Raw genomic sequence first — 25,766 nt, forward strand, 5'->3', positions numbered from 1 at the left:
AGCCTAAGATCACCATGCGTAATGCAAAGCATCGACTGGAGTGGTGTAAAGCTGGCCGCCATTGGACTCTGGAGCAGTGGAAATGCATTCTCTGGTGTGATGAATCACACTTCACCATCTGACAGTCCGAGGGACGATTCCGGGTTTGGCGGATGCCAGGAGAACACTACCTACCCCAATGCATAGTGCCAAGTGTAAAGTTTGGTGGAGGAGGAATAATGGTCTGGGGCTGTTTTTCATGGTTCGGGCTAGGCCCCTTAGTTCCAGTGAAGGGAAATCTTAATGCTACAGCATACAATGACATTCCAGACGATTCTGTGCTTCCAACTTTATGGCAACAGTTTGGGGAAGGCCCTTTCCTGTTTCAGCATGACAATGCCCCCGTGCACAAAGCGAGATCGATACAGAAATGGTTTGTCAAGATCAGTGTGAAAGAACTTGACTGGCCTGCACAGAGCCCTGACCTCAACCCCATTGAACACCGTTGGGATGAATTGGAACGCCGACTGTCAGCCAGACCTAATCACCCAACATCAGTGCCCGACCTCACTAATGCTCTTGTGGCTGAATGAAAGCAAGTCCCCGCAGCAATGTTCCAACATCTAGTGGAAAGCCTTCCCAGAAGAGTGGAGATTGTTATAGCAGCAAAGGCGGGAGCAACTCCATATTAATGGCCATGATTTTGGAAAGAGATGTTCGACGAGCAGGTGTCCATAATTTTGGTCATGTAGTGTACGTATAATCATGAAAACCGTAATAACGCAATTAGAAAGTAATATTTCTTGATTAACCGTGTCAAAGTACAGATATTGGGCAATAATTTGTAAAAGATCTAGTATCCCCTTGCCAATTTTCTAGTCTTTAATTGGCATAGATTTGGTGAAGATACATGTATACTGTACATTAGAGGCTCAGTAATCGAGGAAGACACTGATTTCACCAAAGAGGCACCAATCTCATCATGACCTGCTGCTGATATCTTTAAGGCAGGGTAGCCTAGTGGTTAGAGCGTTGGACTAGTAACCTGAAGGTTGCAAGTTCAAACCCCTGAGCTGATGAAGGACAAATCTGTCGTTCTGCCCCTGAACAGGCAGTTAACCCACTGTTCCTAGGCCGTCAAGAATTTGTTCTTAACTGACTTGCCTAGTTAAATAAAGGTAAAATAAAAATCACCATTACATCAGGTGGATCAAACTGAATCAGAGAAGGGAAATGTCCCTCAATGTAATCCAAGGGATTTCCACTAGTTTTCTCAATTTTCATTCACAGAGAGGAACCCATACTCACAAAAAGTTAATAAATTCACATAAAATAACATCAAGATAAGTCTTATTTACAACAATACATTGTGATGGAATAATTGTATGTTTTGAGAATGACACAAATGTACATTTTCACAGTCTGTTGCTTCAGTTTGATCGGATCATCAAGAACTGTTGTGAAGAATGCTTCAGGGTGCCCAAGAAAGTCTCGCAAGTGCCAGAAGTGGATTCAGCTGCGGGATCAGGGCACCACCAGTACAGAGCTTGCTCAGGAATGGCAGCAGGCAGGTGTGAGTGCATCTGCATGCACAGTGAGGTGAAGACTTTTGGAGGACGGCCTGGTGTCAAGAAGGGCAGCAAAAAAGCCCCTTCTCTCCAGGAAAAACATCAGGGACAGACTGATATTCTGAAAAAGGTACAGGGATTAGACTGTTGACGACTGGGGTAAAGTCATTTTCTCTGATGAATCCCCTTTCCGATTGTTTGGGGCATCCGGGAAAAAGCTTGTCCGGAGAAGACAAGGTGAGCCCTACCATCAGTTTTGTGTCATGCCAACAGTAAAGCATCCTGAGACCATTCATGTGTGGGGTTGCTTCTCAGCCAAGGGAGTGGGCTCACTCAGAATTTTGCCTAAGAACACAGCCATGAATAAAGAATGGTATAAACACATCCTCCGAGAGCAACTTCTCCCAACCATCCAGGAACAGTTTGATGACGAACAATGCCTTTTCCAGCATGATGGAGCTCCTTGCCATAAGGCAAAGGTGATAACTAAGTGGCCCGGGGAACAAAACATCAATATTTTGGGTCCATGGCGAGGAAACTCCCCAGACCTTAATCCCATTGAGACTTCATGTAATTGGCAAAAAAAAACTTTGACTATTATGAAATGCTTGTAATTATACTTCAGTATTCCATAGTAACATCTGACAAAAAATATCTAAAGACACTGAAGCAGCAAACCTTGTGGATTTTAATATTTGTGTCATTTTCAAAACTTTTGGCCACGACTGTAGATGCCTTTTTCTTATTCAACAGATGATTGATGATTTTCCAAGTTGATTTGATATTATTTAAGAATTATTGTAATTTTTCTGTAATATATATTTTTGGGGATATCCGAAGTAGGTGAGTAAATTTGTGGAATTGGCGGAATTCAGGGGCGAGGGATTTGTGAGAAACTTTTTATACAACTTGTTTTTTTAACAGAGGATTTTTTGAGACCCGTTCAGTGGCGACCCATCATTCAGGGCAGGTGGGGCAGGCCCACATTCTTAGCAAAAAAGGAAGCAAAAAAATTAAAGTTTGCCTGTTTTGCATGTTATTTTGGCATTAATACAAGTCACAGTATTCGGCCCCCTTGAACTTTGCGACCTTTTGCCACATTTCAGGCTTCAAACATAAAGATATAAAACTGTATTTTTTTGTGAAGAATCAACAACAAGTGGGACACAATCATGAAGTGGAACGACATTTATTGGATATTTCAAACTTTTTTAACAAATCAAAAACTGAAAAATTGGGCGTGCAAAATTATTCAGCCCCCTTAAGTTAATACTTTGTAGAGCCACCTTTTGCTGCGATTACAGCTGTAAGTCGCTTGGGGTATGTCTCTCTCAGTTTTGCACATCGAGAGACTGAAATACATCCACAGGTACACCTCCAATTGACACAAATGATGTCAATTAGCCCATCAGAAGCTTCTAAAGTCATGACATAATTTCCTGGAATTTTCCAAGCTGTTTAAAGGCACAGCCAATTTAGTGTATGTAAACTTCTGACCCACTGGAATTATGATACAGTGAATTATTAGTGAAATAATCTGTCTGTAAACAATTGTTGGAAAAATTACTTGTGTCATGCACAAAGCTGATGTCCTAACCGACTTGCCAAAACTATAGTTTGTTCACAAGAAATTTGTGGAGTGGTTGAAAAATGAGTTTTAATGACTCCAAGCTAAGTGTATGTAAACTTCCGACTTCAACTTTATGTTTCCCCTTTTGTGATCTCATCTTAGTCCGTCTTTCTCGCTTTGTGATCTCTCTTGTCATCCCTTTGTGATGTCCTACATTGTCTCTTTCTTTCTTTGCTACGTCCCCTGTCCTTTTTCTGTCATTTCATTATTTTCTTTGTGACGTTACCTCTGCCCTCTGTGACTCTATCTTTATCCAGATTTGTTTTGTCATTTATTTTTCTTATTTTCTTTGTTATGTCATCTCTGTCCTCTGTGCTTCGATCTCTGTCTGGTTATTGTGATGTCATATCATTCTGTCTCTCTTTACAAGGTCTTTTTTGCCCTTCTTTTTGTGATGTCATCACTGTCTTCCTCTCTTTGTGATACCATTCTGGTGCAGGCAAAGTTCCAGTCTGTGTACCAGATGGTGATGGACAAGGACTTCCCAGCATGCACCAGGCTGCTGAGCTGCACGCACTCCCTGGCCTCCCTGCACCATGTGGCTGAGGAAAAAGGTCAGAGGTCACTGTTCAGCCCACACAAACTAATGTTGAAAGTTAATGTGCTCCTCAGAAACAATCAACTGTAAACCCCTAAACCCAATAATTAATTTCTCACTTCTATATCAGATTGAAGTGCACATTAATAGATTTAATTAGTATATCAGGTAATTCCGAGACTGCAGCACCCTTGAAATTGTTTGAGATTTTCTAAAGATGAGCTGCACATGAACACATTATAAAAGTGTGATGTTGTGGGTTCCCAGGTGTTATACGTGTTCTGTGTACTGCTCTTTCAGAGGTGGACAGTCCGAAGTTTCACCGCTACTTCCAGGAAAGGACCATGGAAGGGTTAAAGAAGAAGGTACCCATTGATCAATCTATGAGCTGCATAAGCAGGGTTTTTCATGCTCTATAGTACATCCTGAAGCAATCTGATCCTGGCAACCTCCAGGTTGTGCAGGCTTTTGTTCTAGCCCAGGAATAACACACCGGATTAATCTAATCATCAAACCCTTGATTACTTGAATCAGGAGTTCAGAATTGCTGCTCTCCAGTAGATTTAACAGTGTTAACAGTGTTGGTTTTGCTGTGTACCTGCTGTTCTAGGCTGAGAGGACAGTGAAGGCCCTCGGAAAGACTAACATCTCAGTGGGAGAAAGGGTGAAGTCCATGACGTATGTCAGAGTCTAGAAGGAGTCAGAGACCCAGGAAGGTGAGTCACTCTCAGGGCCTGGTCTAATACCGCAGACCTGTGCCATGTTCTCCCTGGCCTGCAAACATCAAATTAACCAGAGGATGGCACCAAACCCACTTTAAAGATCAGGAGCTTTCCACACCAAACATTGCCTCAAGAGCCTTACCTGTTACATTTTCGGTTTCACATTCATTTTATATTTAAAGCTCAGACTGTCAACCCAGTTTCCTGTGATATCAATAGGATGGATGTCATTCCATAATTAAGTGTATAAAGTGATGCTGTGGTATTAACACTCTTATGCCCTCTCTTCATTGTAACACAGAGGACTACCTGCAGTATGCCCGTGGTCTGATATCTGCGGACATCAGTGAAGACCTGAGTAAAGCTCTCCTCAAGCATCTACAGTATGTACATGTACAATCTAAAATGAAAAAGCACAATCTAAAATCAAATGTTCATGTTGCTTCATCGTAAGTGTCACTGAGTCATTTGAAATACATGTTAACCACCCCCAAAAAACTGAAGATGAGTGTGCGGTTTTGGAGACCGAAATCAAATAACTCGTGGCAGTTAGATTTCTCAAGACACATCCCCCACAGTTTGAAGACAATTGCAGGGCCCAGGTCAGCACTTTTGACTGAAAATGTACTGGTGATGAAAGTGACATTGTGCTATTAAGACAGTGATACTTCTGAAGGTAATGCATTAAGCAGCATTATTAGTGTTTAACAGTCTGATGGTCAGTCACCTTTCACCTTCCTCCTGACAGGTTACCTGAGCTCTCAAGCACTAAGAAAGTGGAGCATCATTCAAAGGTATTTTATTCAGCTTCTCTGTGTAGGCTACTTGTGTCATCACACTGTAGTTAGTCCTACTGTATATACTGACCTATTTTTTCCTATTTTTCTATTTATTTGGGGACATTGTTCCTTTTCTGCATGTATTAAGCGGGATAAATATTTTATTTGACATATAAACTATTGTAGGGTCTGGCTTTTCCACTGTGATTTTCTCTTGAGATTCACCAGATGGTAGCAGTGTACAGGTAGATTAGTGTGTTCTTATGCCTATTGTTGGTGGATGTGGTTGGTCAGTTTGTGATACTCACGGTATTGCCACGGTAACTTGTAAACGTGTGTCTGTGGTGTGATTGGTGGTTGGTGTTTAGAGTGATGGAAAGCAGGTCTCACTCTATACATCCCATCCTCATTCGGCAGAAGTGAAAGCTGTCTGACAAATCATTGGAGGCAGGAGAGGACTACACCATATTCAACAGCTCCGATTTCGCCCGCAAAGTGAGGGAGATTAGGTGCAGCCTGCATGAATGGACCCATGAGAGAATTATATATATATATATATATATATATATATATATATATATGGGGGAGGAACCTTCCTGAAGTTCACGTGAGTGCAGTTTAAAGCAATGCAATGCAGAGGCCTTCAAATCCAGACGAAGGTCCAAGTAACATTGTATATTCTGTCTGGAAAGGAGTCATCATGATGTGTAATTATGTTTCAGCCGTCTTCACTCAAGGCCGATGAGCAATACTATTGAATACATCTTTAATCCTCCTCCAGCCGCCCTAGAAGATGAGTGCGGCACAGAAGATCCTGGCCAAGGTGGACAAAACAGGCATGAAAAGCATGTCTACCTTCTTCAGCCCCAAGGGCAAAGCAGAAAAACTGAATGTTAGGATGGTGCATCAGAATTTGTATGTGTATGTTGGTGTGCGTGGATACACTGAGTGTACAAAACATTAGGAACACCTGCTCTTCCCATGACAGACTGACCAGGTGAAAGCTATGATCCCTTATTGATGTCACTTGTTAAATCCACTTCAATCAGTGTAGATAAAGGGGAGGAGACAGGTTAAAGAAGGATTTTTAAGCCTTGTGACCATTGAGCCATGCATTGTCAATGTGCCATTCAGAGGGTGAATGTGCAAGACAAACAATTGAAGTGCCTTTCAATGGAGTATGGTAGTAAGTGCCAGGCGCACTGGTTTGAGTGTGTCAAGAACTGCAACGCTGCTGGGTTTTTCATGCTCAACAGTTTCCTGTGTGTGTCAAGAATGGTCCACCATCCAAAGAACATCCAGCCAACTTGACACAACTGTGGGAAGTGTTGGAGTCAACATGGGCCAGCATCCCTTTGAAATGCTTTCGATACCTTGTGGAGTTCATCCCGCGACGAATTTAAGCAGTTCTGAGGGAAAAGGGGGGTGTCAACTCAATATTAGGAAGGTGTTCCTAATGTTATTTACACTCAGTGTACCTTGTGTGTATTTGTGCTTTTAGTAATAAAGAAAATCAAATTGTATTTGAGGGAAACAGATCTGTAGGTGATTTGAACTTGCCTTGAGAAACGGGGTTGATTCACACTAGTTGTGAGAATAAGAGGATAAAAAACAAGAACATGAATAGCTATTTCTTCAAGGTTTGGGGGGAGTATATAAATTATGTTTAAACTGTGCTTCCAGGTTGCCTAGAGGTTAGAGCTTTGGGCCAGTAACCGAAAGGTTGCTGGATTGAATCCTCGAGCTGACAAGGTTAAAATATGTCGTTTTGCCCCCTGGTAGGTCGTCATTGTAAATAAGACTTTGTTCTTAACTTACTTGCCTAGCTAAATAAAGAATCCCTTCTGTGCTCTCATATTATTGTGTCGATAACCAGCATGAGTTCAGCCTGTCGTCTCCTGTAATGAAGTACAACCTTTTCAACAACACACACCAAGGGTCCACAAGTCATGGAAAAAGTGCCATGGTGATCCATTTTAATGTACATAAATAATATAGACTTAACAGGATAAATCATATTGTTACAGTACAATGGTAGCCCACTACAGTATAAAACTAAATAAGCAGTGCCATTTGCAGTACCTTGGTTAATGTTTAAGAATAATTTAAATTATTCAATCTGAGGCACATGGTGAACATCTTACATTTCATACAGTGATGTTGATCATCGAGTCTAGGGAGACTGATGCGACAGGTAAACCTGGATATAATAAGCTTAGTCTAAATGTGTAATAAAATTACATGGAAAAGAAAATGGACAGTTGCATTGTTCAGTTAAAAGACTCGACTGATTGTGATGTCAGGTGGAGTAGGTGGTCTGTTTAGTCACAGTAACTAAGTAATGAGAGTGTTTGTTGGTAATTACGCTGTCCAAGTTACGCACGGTCCTTTGTGGATCGGGTTACAGTCCCATCAGTCCCACGGGCCACAGCAGACTGGATAATTTATCAGGCTGGTGGCATAGCGAACAATGTCACATGCTATGCCTGTCCACACCAACACAATACCATAATCATTGGCTGCCACTTTCTCTCAGTTCCCACTTCCTCTAGGCCTACTTCTCTCTCTCACTTCCTATATTACTATCCATGGTTATTTTGTGGTTTCCCTGCCAATTCCTCACCAGCTGAATGCTTGCATGTCGCGGGACCTCACCAAGTTGACTCCCGTACTTGTTATGAAACTCAGGACAAGCAAGTTCCCACTACTTTTTCTTGAGTTTCGGCTTGAAGCGCAGTGTCTGGAAAGCGCTCTCCACCACTTTGGGCAGGTGGATGGGGTTTCTCTGTAGGTGTCGTCGGCTGCTCGTCGTCCCGTTGTCGTTGTTCTTCTTGGCCGTGCTGCTGCTTTTGCTGGTTGAGGCCGGCTTCTTCAGCTTGGACTCATCTGTGGGACACCGTGGGACCCTCATGACCCAGTTGGAGTGGAGGTCGTGCTCACTGGTGCTGGTGGCCACTGATGAAGAGAGAGATGGGTTCACGTCAGTTCTCAAAATGCCCATCCAAATTGTACATGGGGAGAGAAAACCCCCCACTAAATGGTCGTTTGTGATCTATTACGGTTACAATTACTCTGAGACTGCAACAAGCTGTTCACTGTCTCTAGATCAGCACCAGGTAGCTAGGGCTTCACTACACCTAGTGTTGATTTGTCAGTGTTACATTTCTAGTGTTGATTTAGGAGTTAAATTAACTCTAAAAAATCCCCAGTGTTGGTGTCAATAACCATTGTTGACTGTGATTGTGTCAGTTTTACTCTGCGGAGACATTCTCATCAAAACCACACCCATCATTATCTTATTTCCCAACACGCTCTACTGGATCTCGATTTTTTGGGGGGGATTGTTTTTAATATGTGTGTTTTTGCATGTACATTGATTGATTGATTTTATGCCACACAGAGATACATAACATACATTTTTCTAAACTAATCCAATCAATTACTTAGATTTATTGCACCCGTTATTTACATAGTTAAGGTAGTCTCTTTCATCAAAGTTCCTAACCTTTAACATCTTTCTGACTGCAGGTTGTGTGTGAATAAACAGTGTAAATCTTGGCTGTCTTAACTCAGGCTGGATTCCAATAGGAATTATATGTCACGTCCTAGTCTTAGTATTCTGTGTTCTCTTTATTATTTTGGTTAGGCCAGGGTGTGACATGGATGATTTATGTGGTGTGTTTTGTCTCGTTTTTTTTTGTAGGTTACGGGATTGTGTTGAGTGAAGTATTCTAGGCAAGTCTATGGTTGCCTGGAGTGGTTCTCAATCAGAGGCAGGTGTTTATCGTTGTCTCTGATTGGGAACCATATTTAGGGAGCCATATTCTTTAGGTCTCTTGTGGGTGATTGTTCCTGTCTCTGTGTTTGTTGCACCAGATAACCAAAGTGACTGAGCCTTTTCTTTTTTCATTGTTTTGGAAGAGAAGAGAACGAGCGCCATTCTCCTTGCGGAGATGGTGCTAAATCCATCAACACGGTCGGTCCCTGGGATTGGGCTGGCCAACATGATTCGGTTTGCATGGAAGGAAAAGGAGTTGGAGCCTTTAGGACGGGAAACTTTTGGAAGGATAATATTGATGGGGATTCTAAAGCTGACGGTGAAGGACGTGTTTTGTTTCCAAGGCAACTCGTTGGAGGCAGCATACGATGTGGCACTATATACAGAGGAGAAACACGATGATATCCTGAGAAGGGCAAGAGCAGTGGGAGGTGAGAGGCCGATGAGCCACTATGAAATAACAAGCCTGTCAACATTTACAACCCATACATTAAGGACGAAGAGGTGAGGGCCTTTCTGGGGAGATACATGGATAACGTCTCCTCAGCAAGGCACCTCAAAGACTCCCTTGGGTTTTGGAATGGGAGGAGAGGCTTCCAGGCCCTCCTCAGGGAGGACCCAAAGGGACATGGTGGCTACCTCCATCCTCCTGCTATGTTCTCCCTAGGGGCTGACAGGGGGACGTTGTTTTATGCACGTCAGCCCCCATTTTGCAGGCGCTGTATGGCCTACGGCCACATATTCGCCTCGTGCAGCATAAGAAAATGCAGATTTTGTGGATCTGAGGAACACGAGGCGAGGGATTGTGACAAGCCTAAGGCGTGCCACGGGTGTGGCTCGTCAGCACACCTGTGGCGGGGGTGCCCGGCTCGTCAGAGGTCATATGCGTCTGCGGCTGGGGGGGGAGCAGGAGCAGGGGATGGGGGAAGAAGAGGGGAAGGAAGCACGCCTCATGACCAGAGTACAGGTCCAGAGGGGAAGGCCGCAAGGAAGGAGGAGGAGCAAGAAGCGGCGGATGGAAGAGAGAAGGAAACGGAAGGCACGGGAGTAGGAGAACCAGGAAAAGCGGCGGAAGGCAACCGAGTGGAGGAGCATGAGAGAGAAGAAAGCGAGGGAGGAGTGTTGGAGAAGGAGACGTTGGAAGAGCAAGTGGACTGGGGGGAAAGTGCCCTGGTGGAAGAGATGAGGGGTATGGTGGAGGAGCTGGCGGGGGGGAGTGTGGTATCTCTCCACTGCCGCCATCACCAAAGAAGAGAATGAAGAGGAGGGTGCGATTGGCCGACAGTGAGAGGGAGGGGATGGCCAAGAGAGTGATGGGGGTGGGAGAAACCTCTGGGTTGCTGCTGGTTTCCCCAGGCCCTCAACTTCTGTTGGGTGGGGACACACCTAACAAGACTCAGGACTGGGTACAGGAGGAGGTGGGGAGTTTTTTGTTTGGGGACTTTTTTTCCAAACCAGCTGCAGCACTGGGGAGGGGGAGGAGTGTGGGGGTAGACCCAGGGTGCAGGGCACCCCGGAGCCAAACACTATTCCTGCATCCTGGGTTGGTGAGATGGAGGAAGAGGGGGGGATGTCGGGAGTACGGATGGTGTTCTCACCGGTAGATATGGAGCAGGGGAGCATCGGGTGAGTCTCCGGTTTTTTTTTTTCTGTCTGGGTTTAGAATGAGTGTATTACTCTTGTTAGTTTAAATGTAAGGGGTTTAAGGGATTTTGTTAAGAGGAGGGCGGTTTTTAGTTATTTGGAGGGTGTGGGGTTTGATTTTTGTTTTTTACAGGAGGTTCACCTGAGGGATGGAGGGGATGTTAATAGGTTTAAGAGGGAGTGGGACAAGGGGGAGTCGGTTTGGGGTATTGGGGGGGTGCACTCATCGGGGGTAGGGATTTTGTGTGGGCACAGGGAGGTAAAAGTGGAGGATTCTTTTGTGGTAATGCAGGGGAGGGTTATAGGGGTGGATGTCACGATAAGGGATTGTAAATTTAGATTAGTGGTGGTGTATGGGCCACAGGTGGTGGCAGACAGGAGGGAGATGGTGGACTGTCTGACGCCCGTGTGTCACAAATAGGAAATTAGTGATAGGGGGGGATTTTAATACAGATTTAGGAATAGGGGGGGATAGTAGTGCAGGCGCCATTACCGGGCTAATGGCTTGCCATGATCTGGTTGATGGTGGTCTGCACACTACTCCGAAAATGGCCGGTCCTACATGGCGCAACTCCAGGGGGGTTGAGCGGAGGCTCGACTATATTTTTGTACCCAGGTCTTTGGGTAAGTTGTCTGGGCGGCTGTTGCCTGTTTTCTTTTCGGATCACGACGGGGTGCTCCTGCAGGTGGGGTCGCCAGTCTGCCTCTTTGGTAGGGGGTACTGGAAGTTAGATCGGGATGTGCTGGAGGAGCAGGCTTTTGTTGACGGGTTTTATGGTTTCTTTTGGAGGCTTGAAGGCCTCCGGTCCATGTGCGAGGGGGTGTTAGAGTGGTGGGAATTAGTTAAGGTGAGGATTAGGGCTTTTATAATAGGGTATTGCAAGAGGAAAAAAAGGGAGGAGGTGGGATCGTATCCAAAGGTTAATTGAACTCGAGTACGAGGCAGGCAACCTCGGCGGGTCGTTTGACTGGGAGAGATCCGCTACCCTAAAGGCGCAGCTCAGGGAGTTGCAGGAGCGGAAGGCTCGAGCTTTCCTGGAGCGTGCGCATAGTGGCTTTCTAGAACACAATGAGACTTGTTCCGCTATGTTCTTTAAGTCGGTTAGGGCCAGACAGTAGGAAGGTAATGCATGGCGTTAGGGAAGAAAATTGTAGTATAGTTAGAGAACCAGAGGATATGGTCAACTGATCATTTCCAAGGTTTATTTAAGGAAAGGGAAATAGATGTAGAGCAGGGAAATGTGTTTTTAGAACACTTGTCCAGGCGGTTGCCGGAGGACATTAGAGAAGTGATGGAGGCCCAGATTTCACTAGAAGAGGTTGAGAGCGCTCTTAGGAGGATGGGAAAAGGGAAGGTGCCTGGGATGGATGGGCTGCCGGCTGAATTTTATCTCAAGTTTTGGGGTATACTTGGACCAGTGGTCCTCGAAGTCTTGAAGGCCATCCTTGAGACGGGGGTCCCGGGGGGCTCAATGGCTGTTGGTGTGCTGTCACTTTTATATAAGAAGGGGGAAGTAACAGACCTTGGCAACTGGCGGCCGTTGACCATGCTGTGTGTAGATTACAAGCTACTTGCAAAGGTTTTAGCAGACCAGGTGCGCACAGCCCTTCCCTACGTCGTCCATGAGGATCAGACGTGCGGGGTAGAGGGCCGCTCTATTAGATGGAACCTACAGTTAATCAGGGACTCCATCGCTTGGGTTGAAGATAGAGGACTGCCTTTAATGGTAGCAGCGCTAGATCAGGCGAAAGCCTTTGATCGCGTGAATAGATCCTTTTTATTCAGAGTGTTAGGTCGATTAGGATTTGGGGAGAAGTTCATAGGATGGATTCGTACATTATATGTCGGAGCGGGGTGCCGAGTTAGTGTAAATAGTCACTTGGGTGACGTTTTTGACCTCTCCTCTGGGGTCAGGCAGGGGTGCCCACTCTCTGCTCTCCTCCTCGTTCTGTACATGGAGGCTCTGGGGGCTGCCATTAGGGCAGACACAGGGGTGGAAGGCTTGTTGATCCCTGGAAGTGGTGGGCTGCGTGACACTTCCTTGCTGCTGTGCAAGGACTCGTGCCTGACAAGGTCCCTTGCCATCTTTGGGGATTTCACCCAAGCGGTTCTGAACCATGCAAAGTCTTCTGTCAAGTTTTTCGGAAGATGGCGCGGTAGAACTGATGTGCCTGGGTGGGTTCTCTCTGTGAGGGGGCCCTGAGGATTCTCGGGGTCCATTGAGAGACCTCCGGCTCAGCGACGCTAAACTGGAACATGCGTATCGCAGAGGAAGCTAGCAATGTGGAAGGCTAGGTATTTGTCTTTTATGGGCAAAGTCCTGGTCCTAAAGGTGGATGTGTTGCCATCTCTTTTGTATTTGGCGTACATCTACCCATTGCCGGCTTGTCTGAGGAGGCCTCTAGTGAGGCTTGTGTTTCAGTTCATGTGAAGTGGCAGATGCGAGTGGGTCGCCAGGGCACGCATGATCTGTCCCATCGGGGAGGGAGGTAGGGGGGTACCACATTTCCCCGTCAAGCTGGACACAATTAGTTTCTTTCTTGTTAACGGAGCTTGCTCATCCAGTGATACACCCGTCCGGGTACCTCCTGCGGGTGTTCTTCTCGTATCAGGCGAGAAGCGTAATGGTGTGGTCTAACACGGGTCCTCGGGCGGAACAGCTGCCGTGGCACTTTGGTCATGCGGCCAAGGCCAAGTGGCTGCGTGCGCACCCTGAGGTTGAAGTTGCCCGAGTAGGTTTAGATCACAGGCACCTGCACGAGGAGGTCAGAAAGGCAGGGAGTCCAGCGCCTGTAGTGGGCATCTCGGAAGTGGTCTGGGAGGGAGTGCAGGCGCGGGGTCTGGACAACAGGCTCAAGGACCTGAATTGGTTGAGCCTCCATAAGTGCTTGCCGGTACGTTCTATCATGTACCGGTATAGTTTGGTGTAATCCCCCACCTGTCCAAGATCCTCTTGTGGCAGGGAGGAGACTGTGCACCATGTCTTTTGGGACTGTGCCTTTGCCGGAGTAGTATGGGCTAGGGCACGGGTGTTGTTAGGCTTGGTAAGGGGGGATTTTGTATTGACGTGGGCCAGGTTAGAGAGAGGTGTAGGGAGAGTGAGAGGGACGGATAGGGACAGGTTTCTGCTCTGGCTTCTCATGAGTCTCTTTAAACGGGGGCTGTGGGAAGCCAGGCAGAACATGGTGAAGACAGGGAGAGATTGGGGGGTGGAAGGGATAGTGAGGAGGGTGGAAGGAGATTTGAGGGGGAGGATGAAGAGGGAGGAGAGGAAGTGGGGGCCGCACGCTGCTCGGGAGAGGTGGAAGGGGGGTTTAGGGCTGGGTGTCATTTAGATTTGCAAGGGGATAGATTAGGAACGGGGAGATAGGGAAAGGTAGTTTGTAGGGTGACGGGGAGGGAAGATGCTCCCCTGAGGTTTTGTTTTGGGTTTTTGTTTAGTTAAAATTAGTTCAATTAAAATACCATTATTTGAGTATGTATGAAAATTATGAGTTGTAAAGAATGAATGGTATTGAAGATAATAAAAAACAATTATATAAAAATAAAAAAAAGATAGGGCTGTTTCGGTTTTATTGTTTTTGTATACTGTTCGTATTTTCATCTTTCATTAAAGATGTTTATGAATAACCACGCTGCATTTTGGTCCTCCTCTCCTTCGACAGAAGAAAACCGTAACATTATATATCACTTTGAAAGTCAGTATATTGTGATTTGTAAACCAGTAGGTTCTTAACACCATTGTGTTGGGGTAAAATATTCCCAATGAAGTAAGGAAGGCCTTATGATATATGTAAGATATTGTCATTAACAGTTTTATTTTAATGTTACAAAAAGGCAAGGCACACTGGGAAATTATATTGGGCGTGGCTTTGTGTATGTTGTGCCGACATCGATAAAGTTTGAGCATAAAGTTACTGATCCCTTCCCCCATGTCAAACACTTGATTTCAGGAGGCGGGATTATTAAGGGGACAAGGTGACATCACCTAACGCTCATTTTAATACACCAATGGTAACATGATATTCTCGTACCTAATTTAGATAAGTACCATCTTGTAACCAACATAGGAGACTGCGTGTTTGCAGAGGGGCGTGGTTTATAAAGCTAGATAGCTACTCTACTGGTGACAAAAATTTGACTGCAGGGTGTCAGCAAATATAATTAAAAGTTTACACTATTCATCTATGGCAAATATTCTTATACGTTTCCACTTTCATATATCTGGTGTTAGCTATTTACTAGGGAGCGTAGTTCAAAATGCTGACACGTTTGTCATGTTAAAACCTCTCAGCGCTGCTGTGAACCGCAAGAGATGTCAAACAGGAGGTGTAAAATGGACATCGTTGATGCAATTTCAATATTGTTTAAATTGCTTTGTGTATCACAAAATCTTCATGAGATTATGTAACTGCTCACTGCATTCAAATTTCTTGACATAGTCCTTCCAAAGTCAGTCAAGGTGAGCTCCTGAATATAACCTCCTGCCCACTCAGCTTGTCTTTTCAAACTTCCTGGTAGTTAGTCATGAGAGAAAGTAGACTCTTTTCTGTAATTTTGAGCATTTCTATCCCCCCAAAATATTCTGGGGGATATTTTAGAGCTAGGTTTCCATCCAATTGGAGACAGATTTTCATGCGAATATTAAAAAATCTGCATTAAAACAATTTTCCCACCAGAGATGTGTTTCCATCTAATTAACTTGTTGCAGATAAAAGGTGCACATAAAAGTACGATTAAATTCACAAATAAACACAAGTAAAAAAATGTCATTGCATTTTCAACTCTACTCATGTCATCTCACCCCCAAAAAATTGCGTTTTATAGTGAGTGTGCCCACTCTGGTCTTTGCACTCTAACCGGCTACATATTGTATAGCCTACATGATGAGATTATTATAGACAAAAGAGCAAGATTATTTTTATTTGTCAAATGGCAGCGAAGCATTGGTGATCATGTCACCAGAATAAGACCCTCGATATTTATTAGAAAGGAGCATCAAGCTCATCACCGTGCACTTTCACCACCCTGTGATGTTCATCATAACTTGTTCCATCTGTGGTCTAATAAACTGCATGCTTTCCCAACCAGTCCTACTTGGAGGACCACACGATATCTCATTGCATGACTTCAAATTTACTTCGATGTGATGGTTATTACAGTATATCAATATTTGCTCATAAAATCATTTTCACCGACATTTCTCACATAAATCATTTTACCGACACAAGATCCACCTTGTTTAGCGTATCTTGTTTTGTGGACATTTGGAAAGTTTACAGAAAATATTTATGTTTCCATCAGGCCAGTCATGACATTTTTTTATCCAACATGTACTTTACTCACATAAAAAGGTTGGATGGTTAGTCAAAAGGCTATTTTACATGGAAATCAGAATGATCTTCGGGACCTTTTAACACGCAAAAGTCTGGACCCATGTAGACACTGGCCCAGTTTTAAATTTAACATTGTCAGTGTTGATTTAAAACTGGAGAATTTGCTGTGTATCTCCAGATCAGCACCAGGTATCTGTCCACTGTCTCTATATCAGCACCAGGTAGCTGTCCACTGTCTTCGCTGTTTAGGCAACTTGATCGTACTTCAAAACACAACTCACCAATGAAGTCAACGTCAGCGTGCCCATCGTCTACATGGGGCTTGCGCGTGTGCTCAGGGTCACAGCTCGCGATGACAGCATCAAAGAAGTCCAGAGTGTCCTCCTCATTGGGGATTGGAGGGGCAGACGGTTTGGTCCTCATGATCTTTTAAAAAATTACAAAATAAGAGAGAACATGATTGTCTATTGATTTCTTTAGTAGAAGGCATTCAGTGGTTCAACAATTTCATTTAGGACACAAGGATAATTATGAGGTGAGGTCATAGCCATTAAGTGATTCACAAAGCCTTTCTACCTGTGCGTCCTTGGAGTTGGGTGGGGGAGGCGCAGGCTTCTTCTTGGGGGAGATTGTGGCCTTCATCTCGTTGCTTTTGAAGTTGTTGACGCTCCTCGTGTACTGCCGTCTCAACGCCACCAGCTCTTCCAAATACTCCAGGCAGTTCTGATTTTGGGAGTAGAGCCATATCCGGTCCTCCTGCCTCTGATAATAATACAAGGCGGTGGTGGACTCGACATTCACAGAACTTTTGCTCCGCTTCAGTGTGGAGTTGACGGATGACTGATTCCTCTGGCCCACCACGAGCATGGAGGTGCTCCGCACCAACTTGACGGTGCACGCGCTGTGGTAGTCCTGCTCAGACCGCGGACTGCCATCACGAGCCCTGTGCCCATTGTTGGGACGGAGTGCGTTGTTGATCTTCCTAAACATCCCCCCTGTGCGTGGAGTAACTCACAGTTATAAAAAATATAATGTTAGTTCAATCGAGGTGCCCATAACCGTTTCCAAGTAGTATTCCTCAGAAATCAATTAGAAAACAAGCACATGGCGCGTAGAAGAAAAACGTTGGTCTTGTCCATGGGGATGAAACTGCCCGTGAGTATCGTTGGCAGAGAAGATAACTTCAGACTCCTCTCACTTAAAAAAAAACATTCCCGGCCATCACTGTGGTGTTATGGGGGGGGGGGGGGGGGGTTGTGCTATGGCAACGGGCCTCGAAATTCAACCCGCTCCTGTGTCATTACTATTGAACAGCAGTCCCGTGTCAAATGTCTTTATGGGCACCTCAAGCTCCCATTGTCACCAAAACGCACGTGCTGTAGTCCCGCTGTCCACTGGCTTATACACAGAAAATCGCCCAGTGTTGCATATTTCAGTGTAACATTTCTAGTGTTGATTCAGGAGTTAAAAGAAGGCTCTAAGAGTAAAATTAACACCCAAATGGTGTAAAATAACCCCAGTGTTGGTGCTAATAGCCAGTGTTGAGTGTGAGTATGATTATATAAGTTGTCTCTGTGGAGACTAAAACCTTCTCATCAGAACCATGCCGTTCATTATCAGATTTAACCAGCATGCTCTACTGCAGCTAGATTTGGATTGTTTTTAATATCTGTGTTTTTGCATACACATTGATTGCTTTTTACATTTTATGCTACGCAAAGATATAGCACATGCATTTTTCTAAACTAATCCAATCAGTTAGTTAGATTCATTGCACACATTACTTCATTGCACACATTACTGAAATGGTTGTTCCAGTTTAAATGGTTTAGGTGTCACGCCCTGATCGGTTTCACCTGTCCTTGTGATTGTCTCCACCCCCTCCAGGTGCCGCTTATTTTACCCAGTGGATTTATCCCTGTGTTTCCTGTCTCTCTGTGCCAGTGTGTCTTGTATGTTCAAGTCAACCAGTGTGGTTTTCCTGTGCTCCTGCTTTTTCTATTCTCTTTTTGCTAGTCCTTCTGGTTTTGACCTGTGCCTATTTCTGGACTCTTACCCACCTGCCTGACCATTCTGCCTGCCACTCTGTACCTCCTAGACTCTGAACTGGTTTTGAACTTTTGCCTGTCCACGACCAATCTCTTGCCAACCGTTTTGGATTATAATAAATATCAAAGACTCAAACCATCTGCCTCCCGTGTCTGCATCTGGGTCTCGCCTTGTGCCCTTATATATTATATTAGTCTCCTCACAATATTCCTAACCCTAACAGGCATTCTAAATGCAGGTTGTGGGTGAATAGATCAGATGTCCAAACTGTGGCAGTCCTAACTGGCTGGATTACAATAGGATTTACATATCACTTTACAAGCCAGTCTAGTGTGATTGCAGATAGGCTGTGGCTTGTAAACAATGAGGGTCCTAACACCAGCTGTGTTAGGGTAGCACTTTGCCATCAAAGTAAGGCAAAGTGCCTTAAAGTTTTACATTTGAGAGTTTTACATTTTAAAGAACACAAACAGTCAAAATCATGTCTTTCATGAAGTTGGATGAAACCAAATCAAAGTATGCAGAGGAGCGTGGTTTACATAGCTAGATATATTCTGGCACCAGTACAGTATCTGACTGTAGGGTGTCAGCAAATATAATTCAAAGTTCACACTACTCATCTATGGAAAAGACACTCACCATGCCTTCAGAAAGCATTCACAACCCATTAAGTTTTCCACATTTTATTGGGTTACAGCCTGAATTTACATTTGATTAAATTGTGATTTTGTGTCACTGATCGACACACAATACCCCATAATGTCAATGTGGAATTTGGTTTGTAGGAAATTTATGTGGCAAAGAAGTTAACATTTTGTCCTGAATACAAAGTGTTATGTTTGGAGCAAATCCAACACAACACATTGAGTACCACACTTCATCATTTTTAATAATGGTGGTGGCTGCATCATGTTATGGATATGTTTGTTATTGGCCAGGACTAGAGAGGGTTTTTTTGTGATAAAAAGAAAGGGAATATAGCTATAAGCACAGGCAAAATCCTAGAGGAAAACCTGGTTCAGTCTGCTTTCCAACAGACACTTGGAGACTAATTCAACTTTCAGCAGGACAATAACCTAAAACACAAGGCCAAATCTACACTGTTGCTTACCAAGATGACATTGAATGTTCTTGAGTGGCCTAGTTAGTGTTGACTTAATTCAGCGTGAAAATCTATGGCAAAACTTGAAAATGGCTGTTAAGCAATGATACACAAGCAACTTGACAGAGCTTGAAGAATTTTAGAAAGAATAACGGGCAAATATTGTACAATCCAGGTGTGCAAAACTCTCAGAGACTTACCCAAAACGACTCAGCACTGTAATCATCATTAAAGGTGCTTCTACAAAGTATTGGCTCAGGGTTGAGAATACTTAGTGTCACGTTCTGACCTTAGTTCCTTTGTTTTTGTCTTTGTTTTGCTATGGTCAGGGCGTGAGTTGGGGTGGGCAGTCTATGTTTGTTTTTATATGTTGGGTTTTGAGTTCGGCCTAGTATGTTTCTCAATCAGAGGCAGCTGTCAATTGTTGTCCCTGATTGAGAATCATACTTAGGTAGCCTGGGTTCCACTTTTGGTTTGTGGGTGTTTGGTCCACACGGTACTGTTTCGGTTTTCGTTCGTTCACTTTATTGTTTTGTATTTCAGTGTCCAATTCGTTTCATTAAATATTATATCACGAACACTTACCATGCTGCGCTTTGGTCCGATCCTTCTTCCACCTCTGAATGCCGTTACATACAGTTGAAGTCGGAAGGTTACATACACCTTATCCAAATACATTTAAACTCAGTTTTTCACAATTTCTGACATTTTATCCCAGTAAAAATTCCCTGTCTTAGGTCAGTTAGTATCACCACTTTATTTTAAGAATGTGAAATGTCAGAATAATAGTAGAGATAATGATTTATTTCAGTTTTTATTTCTTTAATTCCCAGTGGGTCAGAAGTTTACATACACTAAATTAGTATTTGGTAGAATTGCTTTTAAATTGTTCAACTTGGGTCAAACATTTTGGGTAGCCTTCCACAAGCTTCCCACAATAAGTTGGGGAATTTTCCTCCTAACAGAGCTGGTGTAACTCAGTCAAGTTTGTAGGCCTTCTTGATCGCACATGCTTTTTCAGTTCTGTACAATAAGTTCTATAGGATTGATGACAGGGCTTTGTGATGGCCACTCCAATACCTTGACTTTGTTGTCCTTAAGCCATTTTGCCACAACTTTGGAAGTATGCTTGGCGTCATTGTCCATTTGGAAGACCAATTTTTAACTTCCTTTAACTTCCTGACTGATGTCTTGAGATGTTGCTTCAATATATCCACATCATTGTCCTCCTCATGATGCCATCTATTTGTAAAGTGCACTAGTCCCTCTTGCAGCAGCAAAGCACCCCCATAACATGATGCTGCCACCCTCGTGCTTCACGGTTGGGATGCTGTTCTTCGGCTTACAAGCCTCCCCCTTTAAACCTCCAAACATAACGATGGTCATTATGGCCAAACAGTTATATTTTTGTTTCATCAGACCAGAGGACATTTCTCCAAAGTGTATGATCTTTGTCCCTATGTGCAGTTGCAAACCGTAGTCTGGCTTTTTTATGGTGGTTTTGGAGCAGTGGATTCTTCCTTGCTGATCGGCCTTTCAGGTTATGTTGATATCATACTTGTTTTGCTGTGGATAAAGATACTTTTGTATCTGTTTCCTCCAGCATCTTCACAAGGACCTTTTCTGTTGTTCTGGGATTGGTTTGCACTTTTTGCACCAAAGTACGGTCATCTCTAGGAGACAGAACGTATCTCCTTCCTGGGCGGTATGACAGCTGCGTGGTCTATGGTGTTTGTACTTGTGTACTTTTGTTTGTACAGATGAATGTGGTACCTTCAGGCATTTGGAAATTGCTCTCAGGGATGAACCAGACTTGTGGAGGTCTACAATTCTTTGTTCTGAGGTCTTGGCTGATTTCTTTTGACTTTCCCATGACGCAAAGAGGCACTGAGTTTGAAGGTAGGACTTGAAATACATCCACAGGTACTCCTCCAATTGACTCAAATGATGTCAATTAGCCTATCAGAAGCTTCTAAAGCCATGACATCATTTTCTGGAATTTTCCAAGCTGTTTAAAGGCACAGTCAACTTAGTGTATGTAAACTTCTGACTCACTGGAATTGTGATACAGTGAATTTTAAGTGAAATAATCTGTCTGTAAACAATTGTTGTAAAAATTATTAGTGTCATAAACAAAGTAGCCGAATTGCCAAAACTATAGTTTGCTAACAAGAAATTTGTGGAGTGGTTGAAACACTTAGGTTGGAATAATTAACTCGTTTATGTAAACTTCAGAATTCAACTGTATGGATATTTTTTAAATTTTTTTAAATTTTAATTCAGGCTTTCTAATCAACCTGGCCTGGTATCCTGGAAGGATATTGACCCCATCCTGTCAGTAGAGGATGCCTGGTTGCTCTTTAGAAATGCTTTCCTTGCCATCTTAAATAAGCATGGACCATTCATAAAATGTAGAACTAAAAACAGATATAGCCCTTGGCTCACCCCAGACTTGACTGCCCTTGACCAGCACAAAAACATCCTGTGGAGTTCTGCATTAGCATCGAATAGCCCCCTTGATATGCAACTTTTCAGGGAAGTCAGGAACCATTATACTCAGTCAGTAAGGAAAGCAAAGGCTAGCTTCTTCAAACAGAAATTTGCATCCAGTAGCACTAATTCCAAAAAGGTTTGGGGCACTGTAAAGTCTATGGAGAATAAAAGTACCCCCTCCCAGCTGCCCACTGCTCTGAGGCGAGGAAACACTGTCACCACTGGTAAATCTACGATAATCGATCATTTCAATAAGCATTTTTCTATGGCTGGCCATGCTTTCCACCTGGTTACCCTTACCCCGGCCAAAAGCAACTTGCCCAAGCCCCCCCCCCCCCCCGCTTCTCCTTCACCCAAATCCAGACCTCTGATGTTCTGAAAGAGCTGCAAAATCTGTATCCCTACAAATCGGCTGGGCGAGACAATCTGGACCCTGTCTTTCCAAAATGATCAGCCTAAAGTCTTGCAACCCCTATTACTAGCCAGAAAATAACATTGTAGGACTTTTTATGAATTTATTTGCAAATTATGGTGGAAAATAATTATTTGGTCAATAACAAAAGTTTATCTCAATACTTTGTTATATACCCGTTGTTGGCAATGACAGCGGTCAAATGTCTTCACAAGGTTTTCACACACTGTTGCTGGTATTTTGGCCCATTCCTCCATGCAGATCTCCTCTAGAGCAGTGATGTTTTGGGGCTGTTGCTGGGCAACACGGACTTTCAACTCCCTCCAAAGATTTTCTATGGGGTTGAGATCTGGAAACTGGCTAGGCCACTCCAGGACCTTGAAATGCTTCTTACGAGGCCACTCCTTCGTTGCCCGGGCGGTGTGTTTGGGATCATTGTCATGCTGAAAGACCCAGCCACGTTTCAGCTTCAATGCCCTTGCTGATGGAAGGAGGTTTTCACTCAAAATCTCACGATACATGACCCCATTCATTCTTTCCTTTACACGGATCAGTCGTCCTAGTCCCTTCATAGAAAAATAGCCCCAAAGCATGATGTTTCCACCCCCATGCTTCACAGTAGGTATGGTGTTCTTTGGATGCAACTCAGTATTCTTTGTCCTCCAAACACGACAAGTTGAGTTTTTACCAAAAAGTTATATTTTGGTTTCATCTGACCATATGACATTCTCCCAATCTTCTTCTGGATCATCCAAATGCTCTCTAGCAAACTTCAGACGGGCCTGGACATGTACTGGCTTAAGCAGGGGGACATGTCTACTGATGGTAGGCTTTGTTACTTTGGCCCAGCTCTCTGCAGGTCATTCACTAGGTCCCCCCGTGTGGTTCTGGGATTTTTGCTCACCGTTCTTGTGATAATTTTGACCCCACGGGGTGAGATCTTGCGTGGAGCCCCAGATCGAGGGAGATTATCAGTGGTCTTGTATGTCTTCCATTTCCTAATAATTGCTCCCACAGTTGATTTCTTCAAACCAAGCTACTTACCTATTGCAGATTCAGTTTCCCAGCCTGGTGCAGGTCTACAATTTTGTTTATGGTGTCCTTTGACAGCTCTTCGGTCTTGGCCGTAGTGGAGTTTGGAGTGTGACTGTTTGAGGTTGTGGACAGGTGTCTTTTATACTGATAACAAGTTCAAACAGGTGCCATTAATACAGGTAACGAGTGGAGGACAGAGGAGCCTCTTAAAGAAGAAGTTACAGGTCTGTGAGAGCCAGAAATCTTGCTTGTTTGTAGGTGACCAAATACTTATTTTCCAAATTTTTCTCATTTTGTCTGTCATAGTTGAAGTGTACCTATGATGAAAATTACAGGCCTCTCTCATCTTTTTAAGTGGGAGAACTTGCACAATTGGTGGCTGACTAAATATGTTTTTGCCCCACTGTATATCCATCCTGCCCTGCATTTCTAAAATCTTCGAAAGCCAAGTTAGCAAACAGATCACCGACCATTTTGAATCCCACCGTACCTTCTCCACTATGCCATCTGGTTTCCGAGCTGGTCATGGGTGCACCTCAGCCACGCTCAAGGTCCTAAACGATATCATAACCGCCATCTATAAAAGACAGTACTGTGCAGCCGTCTTCATCGACCTGGCCAAGGCTTTTGACCTGGCCAAGGCTTGACTGCCTCGCCTGGTTCACCACCTACTTCTCAGATAGAGTTCAGTGTGTCAAATCGGGGGGCATGTTGTCTGGACCTCTGGCAGTGTCTATGGGGGTTTCACAGGCTTCAATTCTCAGGCCGATTCTTTTCTCTGTATGTATCAATGATGTCGCTCTTGCTGCTGCTGATTCTCTGGTCCACCTCTACGCAGACAACACCATTCTGTATACATCTGGCCCTTCTTTGGACACTGTTAACAAACCTCCAAATAATCTTCAATGCCATACAACACTCCTTCCGTTGCCTCCAACTGCTTTTAAATGCTAGTAAAACTAAATGCATGCTCTTAAACCGATCGCTGCCCGCACCTGCCCACCCGACTAGCATCCCTACTCTGGATGGTTCTGACTTAGAATATGTGGACAACTACAAATACCTAGATGTCTGGTTAGACTCTATACTCTCCTTCTAGACTCACATTAAGCATTTCCAATCCAAAATGAAATCTATAATCGGCTTCCTATTTCGCAACAAAGCTTCCTTCACTCATGCTGCCAAACATACCCTCGTAAAGCTGACTATCCTACCGATCCTTGATCCTTAGCCTCCAACACTCTCTCAGCAAACTGGATGTAGTCTATCACAGTGCCATCCGTTTTGTCACCAAAGCCCCATATACTACCCACCATTGCAACCTGTATGCTCTCGTTTGCTGGCCCTCACCTACATATTCATCGCCAAACCCACTGGCTCCAGGTCATCTCTAAGTATTTTCTAGGTATCTCAGCTCACTGGTCACCATAGCAACACCCACCCGTAGCACGAGCTCCAGCAGGTATATTTCACTGGTCATCCCCAAAGCCAACACTTCTTTTGGCCGCCTTTCCTTCCAGTTCTCTGGTGCCAATGACTGGTGCAAAAATCACTAAAGCTGGAGTCTTATATCTCCCTCCCTAACTTTAAGCATCAGCTGTTAGAGCAGTTTACCTATCACTGTACCTATACACAGCCCGTCTGTAAATAGCACACCCAACTACATCATCCCTGTATTGTTATTTATCCTCTTGCTCTTTTGTACCCCAGTATCTCTACTTGCACCTCATCATCTGCAAATCTATCACTCCAGTGTTAATGCTAAATTGTAATTATTTCACCTCTATGGTCTATTTATTGCCTTACCTCCCTACCCTTCTCCATTTGTACACACTGTACATAGATTTTTCTATTGTGTTTTTAACTGTATGTTTGTTTATGTGTAACTCTGTGTTGTTTTTTGTCACACTGCTTTGCTGGCCTACCTGGTTAAATAAAGGTACAATAAAATATGTTGAATAAGTCAAGGGGTACAGAAAAGGCAGTGCGTGAAATTCAAAAATGTCGTTTAGAAATATGTAACTTTCACACATTAACAAGTCCAATAACTTCTAGTTAAACTACCCATCGTGTCCGATTTCAAAAACGCGTTACAGCGAAAGCACAACATATGTAAGGTATGTTAGGTCAGAGCCAAGTCAAATAAACACAGCCATTTTTCCAGCCAAAGATAGGAGTCACAAAAAGCAGAAATATAGATTAAATTAATCACTAACCTTTGATGATCTTCATCAGATGACACTCATAGGACATCATGTTACACAATACATGTATGTTTTGTTCGATAATGTGCATATTTATTTCCAAAAATCTCAGTTTACATTGGCGCGTTACGTGCAGTAATGTTTTGATTCCAAAACATCCGGTAATTTTACAGAAATACTCATAATAAACATTGATAAAAGATACAAGTGTTATTCACAGAATTAAAGATAGACTTCTCCTTAATGCAACCGCTGTGCCAGATTTCACACTTTTTTTACGGAGAAATCATAATCTGAGTACGGCGCTCAGAGCCCAATCCAGCCAAAGAAATATCTGCAATTTTGGAGTCAACAGAAGTTAGAAATAACATTATAAATATTCACTTACATTTGATGATCTTCATCAGAAGGCACTCCCAGGAATCCCAGGTCAAACATAAATTACTGATTTGTTGCATAAAGTCCCATAAAGTCCATAATTTATCTCCAAATAGCC

The 25,766-nt window shown here is 43.7% G+C and overlaps 1 protein-coding gene and 1 pseudogene across 2 annotated transcripts; one reads left to right on the forward strand and one right to left on the reverse strand.

Annotated features, from left to right (window-relative positions):
• Window positions 1–3,571: 3,571 nt before the first annotated feature.
• LOC109871190 (ribonuclease H2 subunit B-like) lies at window positions 3,572–6,228 on the forward strand (annotated as a pseudogene).
• Window positions 6,229–7,178: 950 nt separating this feature from the next.
• c9h13orf42 (chromosome 9 C13orf42 homolog) lies at window positions 7,179–19,465 on the reverse strand. Of its 2 annotated transcripts, none has more exons than XM_031805447.1 (4): window positions 19,327–19,465; window positions 16,552–16,985; window positions 16,257–16,401; window positions 7,179–8,171 (listed from the first exon to the last, which is right to left on the reverse strand). In XM_031805447.1, the coding sequence occupies exons 2-4, from the start codon at window positions 16,963–16,965 to the stop codon at window positions 7,921–7,923; spliced, it is 810 nt and encodes a 269-aa protein (XP_031661307.1). In that variant the 5' UTR covers window positions 16,966–16,985; window positions 19,327–19,465; the 3' UTR covers window positions 7,179–7,920. The 2 variants fall into 2 exon arrangements, with proteins under 2 accessions (XP_031661307.1, XP_031661306.1); XM_031805446.1 differs by having other exon boundaries at window positions 16,552–16,970; window positions 19,327–19,464.
• Window positions 19,466–25,766: the final 6,301 nt, after the last annotated feature.

This window comes from Oncorhynchus kisutch, linkage group LG26 (genome assembly GCF_002021735.2).
Source record: "Oncorhynchus kisutch isolate 150728-3 linkage group LG26, Okis_V2, whole genome shotgun sequence".
Taxonomy (NCBI): Eukaryota; Metazoa; Chordata; class Actinopteri; order Salmoniformes; family Salmonidae; genus Oncorhynchus; species Oncorhynchus kisutch.